The 20,996-nt window shown below is 44.4% G+C and overlaps 1 protein-coding gene across 4 annotated transcripts; it reads left to right on the plus strand.

The window, feature by feature from the left end:
• The first annotated feature begins 7,008 nt into the window (after positions 1-7,008).
• Champ1 (chromosome alignment maintaining phosphoprotein 1) lies at positions 7,009-20,208 on the plus strand. 4 transcript variants are annotated; one of them, XM_052751739.1, is made up of 2 exons: positions 7,009-7,131; positions 16,546-20,208. In XM_052751739.1, the coding sequence occupies exon 2, from the start codon at positions 16,591-16,593 to the stop codon at positions 18,991-18,993; it is 2,403 nt and encodes an 800-aa protein (XP_052607699.1). In that variant the 5' UTR covers positions 7,009-7,131; positions 16,546-16,590; the 3' UTR covers positions 18,994-20,208. The 4 variants fall into 4 exon arrangements, with proteins under 4 accessions (XP_052607699.1, XP_052607697.1, XP_052607698.1 ...); XM_052751737.1 differs by having other exon boundaries at positions 7,011-7,154; XM_052751738.1 differs by having other exon boundaries at positions 7,011-7,154; positions 16,549-20,208.
• Positions 20,209-20,996: the final 788 nt, after the last annotated feature.

Here is a 20,996-nt window from a genome sequence, read left to right on the forward strand (position 1 = left end):
ATAAAACAAGGTAGATGGTGACTGAAAAATGGTATCCATGGTTAATGTCTATCACATGCACATACACAAAAACGTGCCATGCACTTTTCTATAAAGTGCTCCCTCTTACCTCTCATTAGATCCTTAGAGGAATAATCCAAAAAATTACAATGATTCCACATTAGATTATCCATCAATATCTCTGACAAAATCAATGGGACTGTGGTGTAGGAAAAAAACAAACAAACAAACAACGTATTAGCTAAAACAGGCACCAGGGACCTGTGAGACGTCCTATCAGGTAAAGCCCCTGCCATGCAAGCCTGGCAGCCTCCTGCTGGAAGGAGAGAAGACTCCTGAAAGTTGTCCTCCGACCTCCACATGTGAAAATGGATGGGCCTTCAGGACACCTAGCTCTGTCTTTCTAATAATCACTTACCTTCTATAGTGATGGGACTGGATAGGGAGTCCAGATCAATTAGGGTGTTGAATATAAACTGCTTTAGTGCTAATTTGGCCTGGTGGCTGTCTCTGCCCCCAGGGCAGGGTGTAGGACCTCTGTCATTCTAGGGAGCATTCCTAAGTGTGATCAAGGAAGTGTGACATCTCTTGAATGGAGATGTCAGAATGGATAGAGCCTGGGTCCCCAGTAGGGCATAGGGGCTTGTTGTTGTTTGTTTTATCTGTATGGGTATTTTACCTGCATGCATGTCTCTGCATGCCTGATGCCCAAGGAGGCCAGAAGAGATGTCAGATCCTCTGGAACTGGAGTTTTCAGGTGGTTGTGAGCTATGATGTGACCTGGACCAGCAGGTCGTTTTTCAGTGACAGGTTCCTGAGAAGGACCAGGGGATGAGAAGACAGGAAAGTTTGGACTCCGGAGGTCTAGCACAAGCTACTTCTTATGGCAAGCAAGGTTATTAAGAGGTGTAGCATCTTATATACTATTAGTAGGAGGGAATGGGCCCCGGTCAACAGAAAGCTAAATCAGTATTGGCAAAGAACATAGGATGTCTCAGACTCAGCTGCCTTAAGACCACAGCCCAAGGGGTGAAGCTGGATTCCCAGGAACTGAAACTTTTATCTCCTCTGAGGTCCTGGCTCCAACCCCAGACCAGACCTTACCAAATTTGCCACTGGACAAGGACTCATAATAGGTTCTGTTTGTCCTTTCATCAGGGCCTCTGAGAAAGCCTTGAATTGGCCTGGCTCCCAACAATCTAGGTGCTGGGAATCAAACCCAGGTTCTCTGGAAGAGCAGCCGATGTTCTTAACTACTGAGCCATTTCTGGAGCTCTTCATTGTTTTAATATACCGCAGAACCTTGGTTCAAGCAAAACCACTCTGTCCACTGCAGTGTAATCCTCACAGTGGGGTTCTCTACTCGGCAGCGGCTGAGGTGCCTTCTGGGAACTTGTTATCCTCCACCCTGCCTCAGGACTCAGATGCTGTCAGTGGGGCTTGAGGAAAGTTCCTGCTTGCTGAAGCACTCTTTTTTTTTTTTTAAGAAAGCATTTAATTGAAGGCTTGCTTACAGTTTTAGAGGATGAGTCTATGATCATCATGGCAGAAAGAAGACAGGCATGGTGCTGGAGCAGTAGCTGAGAGCTTTGTATCCTGATCTGAATACAGCAGGCAGAGAGAGACTGGACCTGGTGTGGGCTTTTAAAACCTCAAAGCTCACCCCCAGTGAACACCTACTCCAACAAGGCCACACCTCCTAATCCTTCTCAAACAGTTCCACTCTTCAGTGACTAAGCATTCAAATATATGAGCCAATGGGGGCCATTCTCTCCCATCTCTCATTCAAACCATCACAGGCCATGAAAGGGGCATTCAGGGAAACATTCTATTTACCAGTTTATCCTAAGAGAGCCAGATGAAGAAAGAGGTACATGGCATGAAGTATGGAAGCACTCATTCTTAAGGCCCTCTATTAATATATGACTCTGCCTATTGTCAAGGTCAATGCTAGATTCCCCAACCTCCTGAACTGAAGCCATACCCAAGCTCACATGCTCCCTTCTTCCCATTTAATCCTATTAAATTAGTTAGTTAATGCGCAACTAACCCTAGAGTATAAAAGGTGTATGCTTTTTTCTTTTTTTTTTAAATGCTTTTGGAAGCCATCCAGATTTTGGATCACCCTCAGACTGTGACCACCCACCTACCCCCACCCCACCACCAATTCCATACATCCACTTTGGGACCTGAACCCCCACCAAAGCAAGACTTCAGCAAACAAGGGTTAGATTTTAAGTGCCTCAAAAATTGAAAACAGCCGGGCGGTGGTGGCGCACGCCTTTAATCCCAGCACTCGGGAGGCAGAGCCAGGCGGATCTCTGTGAGTTCGAGGCCAGCCTGGTCTCCAAAGCGAGTTCCAGGAAAGGCGCAAAGCTACACAGAGAAACCCTGTCTCGAAAAACCAAAAAAAAAAAAAAAAAAAAAAAAAAAAAAAAAAAAAAAAAAAAATTGAAAACAAAGTGAAATTTAAAAATACAGATTAACTATAGACCCAAAGACAAATAGGTTGGAAATGACTAAAATATTAACCAAAATAGGTGTTAATCCCAATGGCGATAATAAAACCACTACCACATTTTGAAGTAAACTTGATTTTTTTTTTATTGGGGTGCACCCAAGAGCTGGCCAGCGGTTGCCTCCTAAATCAGGTTAAAGAGAGCAGCCCCGAATTCATCTCTTGGGCCCCTTTAAAGAGTAAAATCAACAGTAGTTTTATAGAAGGGAGACAATGGAGCATAAGGAAATACAAAAAAAAAATCTATAAAAAAAATTATGTGATCACCGTGTGATTAGGGAGGGGTCAGAGAGGGTCAAGGAGGGTGAGAGTATTCTCAAAAACAAACCAAGGTCATGGGTTGGGGAAGGTCAAATTCCAGGAAACAGAGCAACTCAACTCTCAGTAAATAGAAACTTATTTTTAAAAATACAGCATAATGGGTCCTGTCTAAAAACGGAGTAAGGCAGGTTCCTTAGAGGAAGGTCATAAGTAACTAAGAAAGACAGTAAAATTAGCAACACTAATAGTATGTAACAATTATAAACAATTACACACCCAGTTCATATGAAGCAAAGTAATGGTAGAACCCAAGGGAGAATTCTGTGCTAATAATTGGACTATCAATACCTCTTTACCTAAGAATGGGTAAAAATAGCAGACATACATATGAAACAGGGAACATGAACACAGTGAATAAAGAGATCTAAAAAACATGGACCAGCCAAAGGCGCAAACATTATTTTAAAATGCATATGAGACTTTTTCCAGGATAAAACGTTAGATGACAAACCAAGTACCAGTAGATTTTAAAAGAAAATATTATACATCATCTCAGACCACACTAGGATAAGATAGAAGTGATTTGAAGTAAAACTAAGAAATTTACATACGTGGAAATTAAACAGTACAAGAGATTAAATTAGGAAATGCTTAGAAATGAAGGAAAAGAAAACACAACCCAAAATGTAAGGGCTGCTGCCAAAGCCGTGTCAAAGGAGAAATACGTAGCCATAAACACATGAAACAGAAGTCTGAATCTACAATTTAACTTTACAGCTTTAGGTATTTGAAAAAAAAAAAAAATGGATCTCTCTGAGTTCCAGGACAGCCTGTTCTACAGGCTAAGTTCCAGGACAGCCAAGGCTGTTACACAGAGCAACCTGTCTCAAAAAAAAAAAAAAAGAAGAAGAAGAAGAAGAGCTGGAGAGATGGCTCAATGGTTTAGAGCACTGGCTGCTCTTCTAGAGGTCCTGAGTTCAATTCCCAGCAACCACATGGTGGATCACAACCACCTATAATGAGATCTGGTGTCCTCTTCTGGCCTGCAGGGACACATGCAGGCAGAACACTGTATACATAATAAATAAATCTTAAAAAAAAAAAAAAAAAGAGGAAAAGGAACAAACTACAAGCTAGAAGCCATAAAGAATAAAGTTGAGAAAAATGAACTAGAAAAACAAAACCCAATAGAGCAAAAGACATTATTTGAAATTATCACCATTTTTACCCATTTCCAAAGACTGAATGAATTTTAAAAAGTTCTGTGAACAACTGTATGCCAACAAATAGGAGAACATTGAGAGGGACACAGGACCTGCCAAGACTATATCACAAAGAAACAACATCGGAACAGACCTATACATAATAAGCAGGTTGAAATCAGTATTTAAGAGGCCACCAAACACAATAACTGTGGTCATACATATTTTATTGGTGATTCTACCAAACATTTATAGCAAAATTGAAGAAAATTGTGTTGTTTATAATTTAAACACACAAACAATCTGAAGAGGAGAAAACATATCCTACCTAATTCTTTGAGGTTATTCTGATACAAAATTGAGACAATCACATTATTAAAAAAACAAAAGCAAGCCGGGCGGTGGTGGCGCGCGCCTTTAATCCCAGCACTCGGGAGGCAGAGGCAGGCGGATCTCTGTGAGTTTGAGGCCAGTCTGGACTACAGAGTGAGTTCCAGGAAAGGCTCCAACGCTACACAGAGAAACCCTGCCTTGAAAAACAAAAACAAAAACAAAACAAAAAAATCACTACAATGTGCCTTATTGTTAGAATGAGCAAAAAGTCACTTGATTGTTTCAATTGATCTAGAAAGAATTTACTAAAATTCAATTTTCATGATGAATACATTAGAAATGACAAAAAACAAACAAACAAAAAAACTAGGAATAGAATCAAACTATTTCAGTCCGAAAATCCACTTGTGAAAAGTCCATCACACTCAGTGGTGAAAAACTGAAAGCTTCTAATGTAAGTGACAGTGCAAAGAGTCTTGTTTTTACCATTTCTATTTAACATAAAAGATTCTAGCTTGAACTTAGGCAAGTGTGATGGTTAATCTTGGTTTTCAACTTGACATACCTGGAAAGAGAGAGCCTCAATTGTGGAATTTTCTATGTCTGATGTTTTATGGACATGCTTGTGAAGCATTTTATTGAGGGCTAACTGCTGTGGGGAGAGCCGCTCCCACTGTGGGCTGTTTCATACCTGGACATGTGGCCTGAGTTGCAAGAAAGGTAGCCAAGCAATCCAGGGGAAACAAGTTAGGAATTTCCCCCAGGGTCTCTGCATACTCAAGGTTCTTGACTCCAGGTTCCTGCCTTAAGTTCCTCCCTTGACTTGCCTCAGTATCTTACAAACCCTTCCTTCCCCAACTTGTTTGGTTAGTGTTTTATCGCAGCAACCAAGAAACAAGATAGGACATCAAGGAACCTTAAATTGAAATTTAAAAAGCCTCTGCTTTCAGGTTATACCATTTTATATGTCCTTGAAGATTCCAGACATGCACACACAACACTCTCAGGAGCTAATAAAATAAATTAGCAAAGTAGCAGGATATAGGGTCACAAATAAAACCAACTGCATTTTTATATTCTAACAAGGAACCATATCCAGTACTACTAGGTAGGCAATGAGGTGGTACTGTGTTCCTCAAAATATTGTGCACCCTAATAAACTTATCTGGGGTCAGAGACAGAACAGCCACAATATTAAACATAAAGGATAGGCAGTGGTGGCACACGCCTTTAATCCTAGCATTCCAGAGGTGAAAATCCATGTGTTCAAGGATACAGCCAAGCATGGTGACTCACATCTTTAATTCCAGAAAAACGAGCCTTTAATCCCAGGGAGTGAGGCAGAAAGCAGAAAGATATATAAGGTGTGAGGACCAGAAACTAGCAGCATTTGGCCTAGTTAAGCATTTGGCTGGTTAAGCTTTCAGGCTTTGGAGCAGCAGTTCAGCTGAGAGCCATTCAGATATGAGGACTCAGAGGCTTCTATTCTGAGGAAACAGGATCAGCAAAGGAACTGGCGAGAACTTTTAAGATTCCTGCTACAAAGCCCTGCTCCTTTTCACCTCATAGGTCCCCCAAATCTCGATTCTCTGCTTCTGTTAGACCCTGCTCTGCCCCACCCCATAGGCTTCCTGGATTCTCCAGAATCTCACTTCCCTGAGTTGCCAGGTAGCCCTGCTTCTTCTCTACCCCATAGGCTTTCTGATTCTACCTCTAGCTTTTCAAGGATCTCCCAACCCCAATGATTGACAAGAGTTGATTCCAAATGTGGAGAGAGCCACACCAGAAGGTGGTGGTGGTGAAGAGGAACAACAAGAAGTGAGCTGACCCTTGGATAATGACTCAGTGAGGACAGTAGTGGATTCTCAAAAGTGTCAAGTGCTTTTGACCCCAGCACCTGGCAGGCAGAGACAGGTGAATCTCAGGCTACTTAAGGAGAGACCCTGTCTTTAAAAAAGTAAACTAACCAATCAAACATCATGAATTTTTTTTGTTTTTTGTTTTTTTTTTTTTTTGCTTTGGTTTTTGTTGTTTTTGTTTTTGTATCTGACAGATTAGGCTGCTTAAATGAGGAAGCCCTGTTCATTTCTATCAACATCCAAAACCAGAACACAAGAAACCAAAATAAAAAATAGCAAAAACTTGCCGGGCGGTGGTGGCGCACGCCTTTAATCCCAGCACTCGGGAGGCAGAGCCAGGCGGATCTCTGTGAGTTCGAGGCCAGCCTGGGCTACCAAGCGAGTCCCAGGAAAGGCGCAAAGCTACACAGAGAAACCCTGTCTCGAAAAATGAAAAAAAAAAATAGCAAAAACTTAAGAAATTACATAGGTGTATTAAGTAATGTAAGCCAGGTCACTTCACAATCTTTCAGACAAACATTAAGAAGAAAGGCGAATGCATTGCAGTCGCATTGAAGGCGATTTCTGGAGTTTTGAGTTTGGAGCTAGGAAACCTGTTCACTGTCTTCTAAAAGCATTGTATTTGTCTTGTATTTCTATGATGGACAGTATCCCAACAATGCGTCCTTCATCAAAAAGAACAAAACAAAAGAGAAAAGGGAAAGGAACGAAGGCGTGGAGACAGTAGCCAGCCCATGCCTGGGGTTGCACCGCCTGCGTCCCCTAGCCCAGCCCAGCCGGGGAACCTTCGGGGCCGGGGGAGGGGGAGACCCGGAGGCACGCGGAGGCACTTCCGGTGCGGGCGTGCGAGACTTCCCGGCTGGTCTTGAGTCCGGCCGCCATTGCCGAGGCCGTGTGGCCGGGCAGGCGTTTCCTGTGGGCGTTTCCTCCTCTTCACTCTAGGACACCTTGCCGGAGGGTGAGGAGCTGGCGGACGCCTCGGTACGGGCTGCAGGGTGCGGCGGGCGGGCGGGCGGACGGGCGGGAGCCTTGGTGAGAGCGGGCGCCTTGGTGCGCTCTGCGCGGCCTGGAGGCCGGGCATACCGTGGGCTCTTCCTGCTCTCCGCCTCGGTGGCCGGTTTGTTTTTTCCCCTTCTCTTGTCGCTGGCGGTCTGGAACGGGTCCGTGTCGGTCTCGAATTTGCTGTAGGGCTACTCGGCTCGGTGACCCACAGCAGAAGCCACACCCCCGACGTGGACCACGAACAGGGTTAGCCTTGTCCAGGGGAGCCTTTCGGATGGTAGCAATCGAGCTCGGTGTTTCCAAGTAAGGGCTAACGCTTTGGCACTTGGCCGTGGAGTGTCAGCTGGTACCACTCTAGCGTGCCCTCACATTTAAACTGAAGGGCGCTCGGTGCCCAACAGTTCTGCCCCCAGGTGAACAGATCGTGCTTGTCTGGACCGTGAGGAACTCTGAGAGCGGTGAAGTTAATTACTCTGAGGATCCTAATGGTGCACAGGTGATGTGCAACTCTGCAGCATCAAGAGCGGCCTCTCCTGTAAACTGTGGACGTCCTAAGTTAGGCTGGGGTTGCGGCTCGGCGGTGAGCCCTTGCTTAGCAAGAGCGAGGCCTTGGGTTCCATCCCGGCCCTAGGGAACAAAAAGTATCAGTCGTTACAAATTACCCCACTAATTAACGGACATTGTTAATAGAATCGGAAAGTATGTAGAAACGTGGGAGTTCTTCGTGGTTTCTGTTCAGTTTTTCTTTAAACACAAAGCCAGTCAAGTTTGTAACCTTAAAAAAATAAAACAGAGCCGGGCAGTGGTGGCCCATACTTTTGATCCCAGCACTCGTGAGGCAGAGGCAGGCGGATTTCTAAGTTCAAGGCCAGCTTGGTCTACAGAGTGAGATCCAGGACAGGCTCCAAAGCTACACAGAGAAACCCTGTCTCAAAAAAAACAAAACAAAAGCTTCTCATAAAGAACAATGGTACGTAGTGTGTATGTAGACTAGTAGAACCAATGTCCTGGTTTGCTTTCTGTTGCTGTGATCAAAAGTAATTTGGGGGAGGAAATGGTTCATTTCATCTTACAGATTATAGTTCATTGTGGAGGTAATTGTGGGCAGGAACGCAACAGAAAATACGGAGTAGAGCTGCCTACTGGCTTGCTCCCAGCCTCACAATTCGGCTCCCTTTTTTGTTGTTGTTGTTTTGTTTTTCGAGACGGTTTCCCTGTGTAATTTTGGTGCCTTTCCTGGATCTCACTCTGTAGACCAGGCTGGCCTCGAACTCACAGAAATCTGCCTTGCTCTGCCTCCGGAGTGCTGGGATTAAAGACAGTGCGCCACCGCAGCCCAGCTCAGCTCCCTTTTCTTATACAGCAAAGGCCTACATGTCTAGGGATAATACCTCCTATATCAATTAGAAATTAAGAAAATGACCCACAGACATACACAACCAATCAGAGTTCTTAAGTTGAGGCTCCTTTTCCCAGTATATCAAGTAGACAGCCAGTATAGCTTACATAGCCAGTTAGCTTACATGTGTTTTGTGTTGATTTTGGGGGGGGGCGGGGGGGGGGGGGGGATGGTGAGGCAGGGCTTTCGAGACAGGATTTCTCTGTGTAGCTTTGGAGCCTGTCCTGGAACTCACTCTATAGGCCAGGCTGGCCTCAAACTCACAGAGATCTGCCTGCCTCTCGAGTGCCTTTGCGTGTGCCACCACGCCAGGCTCTGTGTTGAAGTTTTAATATCAAAATATATATATATTTTTTTTTTTTCGTTTTTCGAGACAGGGTTTCTCTGTGTAGCTTTGCGCCTTTCCTGGGACTCGCTTGGTAGCCCAGGCTGGCCTCGAACTCACAGAGATCCACCTGGCTCTGAAAGACTGTCAATAAGGCTGGGCGGCGTGGCGCACACCTATAATGCCAGCACTCGGAAGCAGGTTCAGGTGGAGCTCTTGAGTTCTAGGCCATCCTGGTCTACATAGTGAATTCTAGGACAGCCAGAGCTATGTAGAGAGATCTTGTCTTTAAAAAAAAAAAAGTATTAGGTCTTAGGAAGAAAGTGTGTGGGAGTAGAGATGTAATAGATGCCTTACAGTACCACTGCATTGAAGAATACTGTGGTCAGCTGACCAACAGCACCAGTGGTTAGAGCTCATACTGTAGTGAGTTATTTTTACAGTTAGTCTGAGGAGTGCTGAATCTAGACTGAAGCCTGGACGCATTGTTAGCAAAGGTTTCAGGAATCAGGCCTTTAAGAGTTACTTTTCCTCAAAGTATATGGAGTTGGGTTGGTGGGAAGGATCTGAGAGGAGTTGGGGGAAAGCAAATTGTGATCAGAATATATTATATGAAAACAATTTTTTTTTCCAGCTAAAAAGCCTGTAAGAATGTTAACAAAATTTAAAAAGATGAAGTTACTCTCAACGTTTTCCTCCTTTGTAAAATGAAGAGGTTGGGCCCATGTCCTCCATGCCATTTTGGTCCTGTATTGATTACTAGTTTCTAATTTCTCATTGTGGTACTACTTGATAAAACACTGAGTTGCAATTCATGATAAAGCATTTTATAGAACTATTTTCTAGGGCTGGAGAGCTGGCTCAGTTGTGGTTGATATATTGTGTACCCCAATAAACTTATCTGGGGGTCAGAACAGAAAAGCCACTATATTAGACATAAAGGTTAGGCAGTGGTTGCACACGCCTTTAATCCTAGCATTCAGAGGCAGAGATCCATCGAGATCTGTGAGTTCAAGGCCACACTGGAAACAGCCAGGTGTGGTGGCACAGACCTTTAATCCCAGGATTTGAGATCTCATATCTTGCTTGGGAAAGACACACGCCTTTAATCTGAGGAAGTGATGGCAGGAAGCAGAAAGGTATATAAGGCACGAGGACCAGGAACTAGGAACTTTTTAAGCTTTTAGGCTATTGAGCAACAGTTCAGCTGAGATCCATTCGGATGAGGACTCAGACTTCCAGTTTGAGGAAACAAGATCAGCTGAGAAGTTGGCAAGGTGAGATTGGATGTGGCGTGTTCTGTTTCTCTGATCTTTCAGAATTTACCCCAATACCGGGCTCCAAGTTTTTTATTAATAAGACCATCTAGCAATTCGTGTTACACTCAGTGGTTAGGAAAACTTGTTCTTGCAGAGAACCAGGGTTCGATTCTCATCACCCACATGGTAGCTCACAACTGTCTGTAGTTATGGGGGTCCCATGGGCTCTTTTGACCTCCGTGGGTACCAGGCACACATGTGCACAGACATAAATGTGAGCAAAATACTCAAATACATAAATTTTTTTAAGAAGTAAAACTTTCTATATTATCCATAAGTTTTCCTTAGTGACATGTCTGTGGATAAGTGATTATTTTAATACTGCTTGTCAACAGGTTTGCATATTTGCTAGGGTCCCCTCCCCCTTTCCTCTTTGCATTGCTGATGATTGACTCAAGCCTGTGGCCTTACACATGCTAGGAAAGTGGGTTCCGTCTGTTGCATTAAGCCACACCCTGGCCTCTATTAGAGACTCTTAAAAATATTCTTGCCCGCTGTGAGGTGGTGGTGCACGCCTTTAATTTCAGGAGGCAGCGGTCAGCCTGCTCTTCAGAGTGAGTTCCAGGACAGCCAGGGCTACACAGAAAAACCCTGTCTTTGTGGCGAGGGAGGAGTGTGTGCTTATCGAGAGCTGGGGACTGCAGGAGTGCCCTGGGTTTGTGCAGGTGATACCTGAATTGCAAAGCTTGACTGCACTGACTTTTCCGTACTAGACTCATCTGGTATCCTAGGATACCTTGTTTTGTCAGGTTCTGGTTATTTGCCTGGTGTTGAATAGGGCATTTAATGTTAGTGCTAAGTTTCCTCAGCTGTGTATTGGAGTTGTTGCTGCTTTTTTTTTTTTTTTTTTTTGAGACAGGTTCTGTGTATCTCAGGCCTGGAACACAATATGTAGCTGAGGGGGACCTTGAACTTCTGATCCTCCTTCAAGTTCTTGGTTCTCGAAACACAGGTCTTCCCTAGATTTAAAGTCTGAGTTTTAAGACTGGGGAGTTCCCAATCTCCACAGGACAGCGTTACGACTGATGAAATACTTTCTGAGCACAAGCTGCCAGGGGAATGAAAGGGTTAGGGAAGTGAACAAATGGATGGCTTGTCCTGGCTCTCCAAGAGCTGTGGCCTGGCGTGGAGTCAAGCTGAGATGACAGGTGTGACTGGTATGTGGGAAATCTGCATCTGACTGGGATCGAAGGGCCATTGGGAGGCGGTGGGGAATGTGCCTGTGCTTTCCGGTGACAGTCTGAAGAGTCAGGGAATTCCATGTGACTAGCACTTGAGAATAGAGAGGAATTAGACGAAGGAACGACGCGTGCCATGTTCAGATTTATACCGAACATGTCTAGGAGACTGAAGGAATTGGGAGCAAGCAGTGTACATTGACTGGGTTTTGAGTCTGGGAGGTGATTTAGAGGTGGGTGGCAGGTGGGTGAGAAGAAGGGGGTGGGTTGCAGAATGGAGGTGGTGATGGGGGAAGGGCTGGGGATGTGCTGTAGCTCGCCAGGTGTGCGCTGGCAGTGGTTGTCTGTGTGGCCAGATAGTGCTTTCCTTTCCACAGTGGGAGAAGGGGCCAGAACAGTCATTGCCAAGAGCTCTTCCTTTCTGTTCTTGGTCCTCTTGATGTAGTGCTCGAAGCTGGATGCCATTGATGGCTGAGATGAACAGAATCTCTGTGGTCGTCTTTTTTTCCCCATCACACCAGCAGTCTGAATGCTTGTCAGAAATGTGGGTTAATGTTTCCTGAAATTACATAAGCTGAAGTGAGAGGGTGAAGGTAAGAAGAGCCTAATTCTGCAGGTGTTAATAGTTCAAGATTGCCGTATGAAATTAGCTGATAGTATCACAGTTGGTGTCTTCCACAGGCTCAGGATCTGTTTCTGTAAAACCAGTGTCCAGTTGTGCTGGATTTGATCCGATATAGTATCACAGTTGGTGTCTTCCACAGGCTTGGGATATGTTTCTGTAAAACAAGTGTCCAGTTGTGCTGGATTTGATCCGATATTGTTGGAGGAGTCCTCACTATGAAAGACAGGCACAGGAGTCTGTTATAATACAATTGAGATTACCTTTTTTTTCAGGTTCAACTTCTCTGTTTATCTTAGTATAGTATAGGTTGTTTTCTGTGACGTAGTCAAAAAGCATGTAACTTTCTAGCTGGAAAAGCTGCCGTTGTGCTTTCTTTTTAGCTCTGAAAGCATTTGTTAAGGATTTAAAGATACTGTTCTGCTAGAATTATTTGCATATGCTATTTGTCTTTTACGTTTCTCACCTTTTCAGCCAGGCTTGTAAGCCTAGCTAGCACTCAGAAGGCTGAGGCACAAGGATGGCTGTGAGTTTGATCCTGTCTTAAAAACCAAACCAAACAAACAAAAAAGCCCAATTTTGTCTGGTTTTTCAAGACAGGGTTTCTCTGTGTAGCCCTGGCTGTCCTGAAACTGTGTACACCAGGCTGGCCTCGAGCAATTCACCACCAAGCCCAGCTAACTGCCTTAACTGCCTTCTTCTTCTTTTTTTTTTTTCCTTTTAATAATGAGAATTTTTTATGATTAGAAAAAAATTTAAAGTGCTTGTAGTTCTTGAGGAAAATGAAAAAAGCATATTCCTGTCTCTAGCATTGTAATATTTGTGTGCTAGATACACGAATAATATTCGATTGTCGAGTGTCCTTGGTACAGTTTCCACACTCAATCCTAGGGTACTGTACACATCTGCGATAGAATTTGAGAATTCTATCACATGCTCTAAAGAACTTTTAAAAGTAGGAAGTTGCCGGGCATTGGTGGCGCACGCCTTTAATCCCAGCACTCGGGAGGCAGAGCCAGGCGGATCTCTGTGAGTTCGAGGCCAGCCTGGGCTACCAAGTGAGTTCCAGGAAAGGCGCAAAGCTACACAGAGAAACCCTGTCTCGAAAAACCAAAAAAAAAAAAAAAAAAAAAAAAAAAAAAAAAAAAGTAGGAAGTTATTGGAGTATAATGGAGACTGTGGGGCGGGCAGGTATGGTAGTGGGTCTTTGCCCTTGGCCAGGAGAGTTGCTGGGAGAGGAGCACAGATGGAAAGTTGCCTCCTTGTTGGCTGTTGACTTTTGCCACTTGAAGCCACATGAAATTATTAAGACAGCTTTTGTTTTTCCTCTGATGTCATCTAGTTTTATTGAATATTAGGTGCTGTAGTTGATGTGTTTTTTTTTCTACATGTTTTCTTTGTGTTTGTAAGTTAAGGATCATTTTAGAGATTTTTCTCTAGTACTAAATTATTTGTTCTGTTACAATCTTTTTAGTCCTAAAAGCTTTTTCTAAAAGACAATGTTAACTGCTAGCTGGCCAAACCAATCAGGAATTAATGCTTTGTTAAAGAAAAGCATCTGTCTCAGTTGTCACCTTTTTTAAAGCTTTTGATCAAAAAGCAAATGAGGTACCACTAATGCAAGTAACAGAAATCAGTAATGGCACAGCAAGGCCTGACATGATCCTTTCTTTAGTTCCAGCTCTTACTTGGAAGCCAGGAGGAAGAAGATTCCTGGGAGGTCAAGGCCATCCTGGTCTACATAGAGAGTTCCAGGGCAGTCCAAACCAACAGTACCAATAATAATATCTTAAAAATAGGACTTATCAAGTTAAAAATGTTATGAAATTGTTCTGTGCACTGTTGTTGAAATGAGGGCTATCCTGTGAGTTTTTTTTTTTTTTTTTTTTTTTTTTTTTTTTTTTTTTTTTGTGGTTTTTCGAGACAGGGTTTCTCTGTGTAGCTTTGCGCCTTTCCTGGAACTCACTTGGTAGTCCAGGCTGGCCTCGAACTCACAGAGATCCGCCTGGCTCTGCCTCCCGAGTGCTGGGATTAAAGGCGTGCGCCACCACCGCCCGGCTCCTGTGAGTTTTAAATGCTGCAGTCTGTGCTCCTCACTGAGGAAGGACATGGAAGGAACATGGTTGCACCATTACCTCTGTCATAGAGCCTGTTACACGTGCTCAGGGGGACTGGTACCTTTGGAAAATGGGGAATCTCGTTTAATGAGAAGATAGAATTGTTTTTAGAGACCCGGTCTCAGAGTGTTCCCTAGACTAGCCTCAGAACTCACTCTTAGGTTCAAGTGATCTCTTGCCCTTAGCTTCCTGAATAGCCAGGACTGCAGGCCTATACTACTACACTTGACAGTGTGACTGAGCTTACTGTGTGTGATAGTTACAAAATCTGCTTTACCAGTTGCTGGCTCCTGTGCTGAGAGTGTAACGTGCCCAAGTGGATAATGAAGTATGGTGAGAAATAATAGTGAAGAAAATACTGAAAAACTGGAGTTTAGAATAGACATAAAATTCAGTAAATACTGGATGGAACATCACGCATTAAGTGAAGAAGGGGCTTGTATAGTCAGTGGAAACAGCTGACTCGGGATCCCTCCCTCCTTCTGCCAGGTAGATTAAAGATGAGGATTTAATGTGGATAAAGGTGGAACTCAGAGGTGAGCATTTACCAGCATGTGCAAGGCCCTGTGTTCGACTTGCAGCACCCCCCAAAACAGCCAAAATGTGGATTGGGTAAATCTCACACAGCCCTACCCTAGATGAAGAGTTCTAGGCAGTTTTCCCCAGGGATCAACCCCCAATTGGTTATCCAATATGAAGTGACCGGCCCTAAAAATATTCATACATGATACACTAAATGGGCTTAGCAGGTTGTATTTATATATTTATTTGTGTGGGGGAGGTAATAATTAAAGAAAAGGCCATGAATTTGATACGGGGTGTGATAACACTGGAGGGAGTGTAAATATAGTGCATATCTATGAAATTGAAAAAAAAGTTAAAAATGAAAAACAGCAAACCAAAGGACAGAAATGTTTAAAAAGAATAAAACAATCAAAATTAGAAAAAAACATACTTAATGATTAAAAAAATAATGGGGTAAGAAAGCATAACTTAAGCCAAGTGTGCTGATTTGTGTTGTGATCCTAGCATGTGGGAGGTCTAGGCAGGCAGGTCAAGATCTTGAGGCCTGGTGGCACCCACCTTTAATCCCAGCACTTGGAAGGCAGAGGCAGGCGGATCTCTGTGAGTTGAAGGCCAGCCTGGTCTACACAGAGAAACCTTGTCTCAAAAAAACAAAAAGAAAAGAAAGAAAAAAGAAAAGCACAATAAAGCCGGTGTGGTGGTTTATTCCTGTTATTCCAGTACTCATGAGGTTGAGGCAGGAGGATTGTCCTGAGTTTTCAGGTGGCTAGCCAGTGCTACCTAGCAACACCCTGCTTTAAAAAAAAAAAAGTAAACAAACTCAAAGAAGAAAGGGAAACATTAAGTATCAGTAGTGAGATACTAGTTACCACCTATGTATAGCAAGGAGTTTTAACTTTACTCAGTTTTGAGGAGTTGGGGAATTCTTTCTCATCTATACTCTTGGCATATTTTTTTAATTTAACCAAGTATTTTGAACCAAGTAATCTACTGGAAATATTCTCTACAGAAACACTTCTTTTTTTCAAAAAAAAAAAAAGATATTATTTATTTATTTATTATGTATAGTGTTTTGTCTGCACATACGCCTATAGGCCAGAAGAGGGCACCAGATCTCATTATAGATGGTTGTGGTTGCTGGGAATTGAACTCCGGACCTCTGCAAGAACAGACAGTGCTCTTAACCTCTGAGCCATCTCTCCAGCCCCTGGAAACAGTCTTGTATACAAAGACTAGAAGGGAATTCTCTGCTTACTCTCTATGTAAAAATGTCCTCAATGTGTTCTTAAAGGGTTAGACACAAATAGGTTTAGTGTGAGTCATGTGTGTAAAACACTGTGTACTTGTGTATGTCTGGAACATTGCCTCAGTAACACGACTACAGCTTAAAATTGTAACCTCCATAATGTTTCCTGTCTGACCGTTGCTGGGACGCTCTGAAGAGCGAGTGCTGTAGGATCTTACTCAGAAGCCTTTCTGACAGCTTCTGTTTTTATTCTTAGGATGGATAAAATATTACAAAAAGTGATAGAAAGTCAAGCCAGGTAAAACAACCTTTCCATAGCATAGTGCAGAGCTACAGAAAGTTCATTCTTGAGAAACTGAGAGTCCTAAACCTGGGCTAGAGGAAGTCAGTCAGTTGGTTTCTCTAAAAATGCAGTTTCTTCACCTAGAAATGAGAATGATCCTAACGCCATCATCACTCAAGTATTAAGTGAGATGATCTATAGAAAATAAAACTGAGTGCTGTGACTCAGGTCAGAATCAGTCTCCCTTGGTGCTCCCTGTGTAGTGCCGAAGTGGCTGCCGCCTGGACTTGAAGCTGCAGTGAGGGTTTACTCAACACAGTGTCTGCTGCAATAACTTCTCTCTCTCTGTGTTGCAGCAGGGCAGAAAGCCTTTAAAGCGCAGCCATTTGCATTGACAGAAGATGGAAGTGTTTCAGGAACTGCATAAACCGTCGGTAAGCCTGGAGTGTGACCACTGTGGCTTCAGAGGCACTGATTATGAGACCGTGCAGATCCACATGGGCTCCATTCATCCTGAGTTCTGTGATGAGATGGATGCTGGAGGACTAGGCAAGATGATATTTTATCAGAAGAGTGCGAAGCTCTTCCATTGCCATAAGTGCTTTTTTACTAGCAAGATGTACTCCAATGTGTACTATCACATCACAGCCAAACACGCAGCCTCAGAGAAGTGGAGTGACAAGACAAAGGACCAGTTGAGCAAAGAGACCGAGTCTGTGAAAAGCCCTGCCCTTCCTGAACATCAGAGCACAGCCCTTGACTCAGCAGAAGTGAGGCCCACTCCAACCCTCCCCATAGAAACACAGAAAATTGGTCCGAGTTTGTCTCCAGAATCACAGAAATCTGGTCCTCCTGCTCTGGAGCCTCAGGACTCTGGCCCTGTTGTTTCTCCTGAGCTACAGGCCCCTTGTCTTCCTGCTGAGGCCTCAAAAACTGCTCCTGCTTCTTCCCCTGAATGTCTAGACCCAGGCAGCGTGGTTTCTGAGGTACAGAAGCCTGCCCCTGCTTCCCCTGGGTCTGTCACGTCTGCTCTTGTTAGCTCCAGACCCCAGAAGCACTCTCCCTTTGCAGACACAGGGGCTCCCCCTTCCGCCTTGTCTCCAGAGTCACCGGTTCTGGCCACATCCCCTGAGCCTTGGGGGCCGTCCCTAACTGCATCTCCAGAGTCTCGGAAGCCAACACAGACTGCCTCCCCTGAGCCAAGGAAGCCATCCCCATCAGAGTCTCCTGAACTTTGGAAGCCATTCCCTGCCCTCACTTCAGAGCCACGGAGACCAACCCCAGCAGTATCACCAGGTTCCTGGAAGCCAGGGCCGCCTGGTTCTCCTCGGCCTTGGAAATCCAGTCCTTCAGCAACATCAGGACCTTGGAAGTCATCTAAACCTGCTCCATCTATGTCGCCTGGACCTTGGAAGCCAATACCGTCTGTATCGCCTGGGCCTTGGAAGCCAGCTCCTTCTGTGTCCACTGCATCTTGGAAGTCTTCAGTCTCATCTGGTTCCTGGAAAACGCCCCCCACATCTCCAGAGTCATGGAAGTCTGGTCCCCCTGAGCTCCGGAAGACAGCTCTAGCTTTGTCACCTGAACACTGGAAGGCTGTGCCCCCGGTGTCTCCTGAGCTACGCAGACCAGGCCCACCACTCTCCCCTGAGATACGTAGTCCAGCAGGATCTCCGGAGCTCAGGAAGCCTTCAGGGTCACCAGACCTTTGGAAGCTTTCTCCTGACCAACGGAAAAGTTCTCCTGCTTCACTTGATTTCTCCGAGTCACAGAAAAGTTCTCGCGTTTCCCCTGACCTCTGGAAGTCCTCCTTCATTACAGAGTCTCAGAAGCCTAGCGTCTTCCCCGAGACACGGAAACATGCTTCTTCTGGCTCATCGGAGCCCCCAAAGGTGGCCTCAGACATATGGAAGCCTGTCCTCTCTATTGATGCTGAGCCTAGGAAGTCCACACTGTTTCCCGAGCCCACCAAAACAGTCCTTCCTGCTTCTCCTGAGCCACGGAAACGTGCACTTTTCCCGGAGTCCCGGAAGCATGTACTTTTCCCTGAGCTTCCCAAATCTGCTGTGTTCTCCGATGCTCAGAAGGCCCCTGAGCTTAGTGATGAGCTACAGCTGGAAGCTGTAGATGATGCAAAATGTGATAGTCTGGTCCAGGAAGGGCTTCTGGCTACGCCCAAGAAAGTGTTAGAGGATGCTTTATTTCCTGCTTCCAAGAAGCTCAAGAAAGACAGCCAAGAGAACTCGGATGCTGAGCTCAGTAGCAGTGAGTACATCAGAACAGATTTAGACAACATAGACATCAAGGGCCAGGAGTCAAGCAGTGACCAAGAACAGGTGGATGTAGAATCTATTGATTTTGGCAAAGAGAACAAAATGGAGATGAGTAGTCCAGAGCAGTCCAAAAATGTGCTTCAGTTCACTGAAGAGAAGGAGGCATTCATTTCTGAGGAGGAGATCGCAAAGTACATGAAGCGTGGAAAAGGGAAATATTATTGCAAAATCTGTTGCTGTCGTGCCATGAAGAAGGGTGCTGTTTTGCACCACTTAGTTAATAAGCACAATGTCCATAGCCCATACAAGTGCACAATTTGTGGGAAAGCATTTCTTCTGGAGTCACTCCTTAAAAATCATGTAGCAGCCCATGGGCAAAGTTTACTTAAGTGTCCACGCTGTAATTTTGAATCAAATTTCCCAAGAGGCTTTAAGAAACATTTAACTCATTGTCAAAGCCGGCACAATGAAGAGGTAAACAAGAAGCTGATGGAAGCTCTTGAGTCGCCGTTGGAAGAACCACAGATGTGATCCAGACAATACTTGCTCTGCAGTGTTTGCCAAACTTGTACTTGATGAGTAGCCTGTGAACTGTGTGTGTGTGTGCTGCACCCTGTCCGTCCGGATAGTGTTACACAGAACAAGCACTTGGTTATTGCTTTTTCCATAGGATCTCGTTGATGTGGCTGGCTGTTTTATAAGTCAATACATTTCTGTTACGTATTCCAGATGGATATAACTCGTTATCCTTAAGCTTATTTTAGTCATAAGGAGTGGGGGAAGATAGGCAGGTTCATTTAGTAAACAAGCAAGTTTAAACCTAACTAAAACCTTTCGCCCCCTTTCTCTTTGTGTGTGTGTGTGTGTGTGTGTGTGTGTGTGTGTGTGTGTGTGTGTGTGTGTGTGTAATTGATCTCAGATCATAACAGTTAGGTAGAGGGCTCTGCTAGAGCACTTGCCTAGCATGTTTTCCATACTGACTGCCCCAGGGCTCAATCCCCAGTACCTTTAAAAAAAAAAAAAAAAAAAAGACTGTTTGAAAATTGAGCATGAAAAGGAAACCTGAGAAAAATTTTGTTATCCTTAAATGTACTTTTAAATCATGTTTTATATTCTTTTTCTTCATGTAAAATGAGTTTAAGAATCCTTAATACTTTTCTCGATGTTCATTAACTTTTATGTTGTAGGGAGCTGGAGTCTTAGGGGTCACTGGTTTTCTGCTGACAGGACATTTGAGTAGATATTTAAAGCAGTTTTGATATTTTCTGCAAAGACTGAGAGGGCCATGTGATTAAGGTCATGCTTGCTTATCTGTAGTTCTTTCCAATGGAGTCTTTCCCTCACTTCCCTGCCAGCTCACATTAACACATGATCCTTAATTGCCAAACCGTGATAGAGTTTGTACCTCCTACCCCGGGCCTCCCATGCTCCCTGCGGGGGCTCAAGACCAGGGTACAGGAGGAGCCGAAAGTCTTCCAGATTCCCAGTTAAAAATGAATGAATGGAGCTAGTGAGGCAGCGCACACTAGCCTGTTACCTGAGGCGGAGGTAGAGGGGTCACTTGAGCCCAGCCTGGGCAGCACAGTGAAAGCCTGTCTCGGAAAGCATTCCTGTAGAAACATTGTGATTTTGTTTCACAGTTTTGTCATTGTAAATACCTTGTTTCTCTTCATGAAGAATTATTCTAACACATTTTGTTAAATGTGTATCAACCAAATTAAAAAGGCTTTCATGTTAATATCTTCATATGTGCTTCCGTTTAATGATTGCGGTATAGTCAGACTTCTGATTGTCACAGATATCTGAGGAAGATAGTTTAGGAAAGGCTTGTTTTAGCTCAGAGGTTGGGAGGTTTCAATGACTTATAGGCCCATGGCAAGGAGGGAGGATGTGGCAGAGGAATACTGCTCACCTCACAGCATCCAGGAGAAAGAAAGAGGAATGTGGAAGGGCCTGGGCCAAGGTACATCCCTCAAAGGTACATCCCCAGTGATGTGCCTTCCTCCAAGTGTGCCACCACATCCCAATAGTATATTCAGTTTTAATCTGCTAGTGGAACCATTGGCTGGAGCAGAGCCTTCATGACCCACTCCTGAAAATACCCTCTCAAGTACATCAGGTGTGCCATGAGACTGACGGCCGAAAAAGGCTGTAGTGCCAGACCCTATTAACCAGGGCAGGGCGTCTAGGACCTACATGGACGGGGACAGCCTAGTGCTGCTGGAGCCACTGCGTTGTCTGTGAAAACATGGCTTACTGGGGAGATTCTGGTGAGTTCACACAGCAATCATGGCCATGTTCCGGGGTTGATGGGAGTGTTCAAGAATTAGGAAAGAAGTGCTGTTTTGTTGTTTGCTTGTTTTTTGTTTTGTTCTTTGAGACAGGGTTTCTTTGTGTAGCTTTGGAGCCTATCCAGGAACTTGATCTGTAGACCAGGCTGGCCTCAAACTCACAGAGATCTGCCTGGCTCTTTGCTGGGATTAAAGGCGTGTGCCACCACCGCCCAGCTTCTGCTATGGCTTGCTCTGACCCCC

Source organism: Peromyscus californicus, unplaced genomic scaffold (assembly GCF_007827085.1).
Source record: "Peromyscus californicus insignis strain IS unplaced genomic scaffold, ASM782708v3 Scaffold_23__1_contigs__length_62951481, whole genome shotgun sequence".
Lineage (NCBI taxonomy): Eukaryota > Metazoa > Chordata > Mammalia > Rodentia > Cricetidae > Peromyscus > Peromyscus californicus.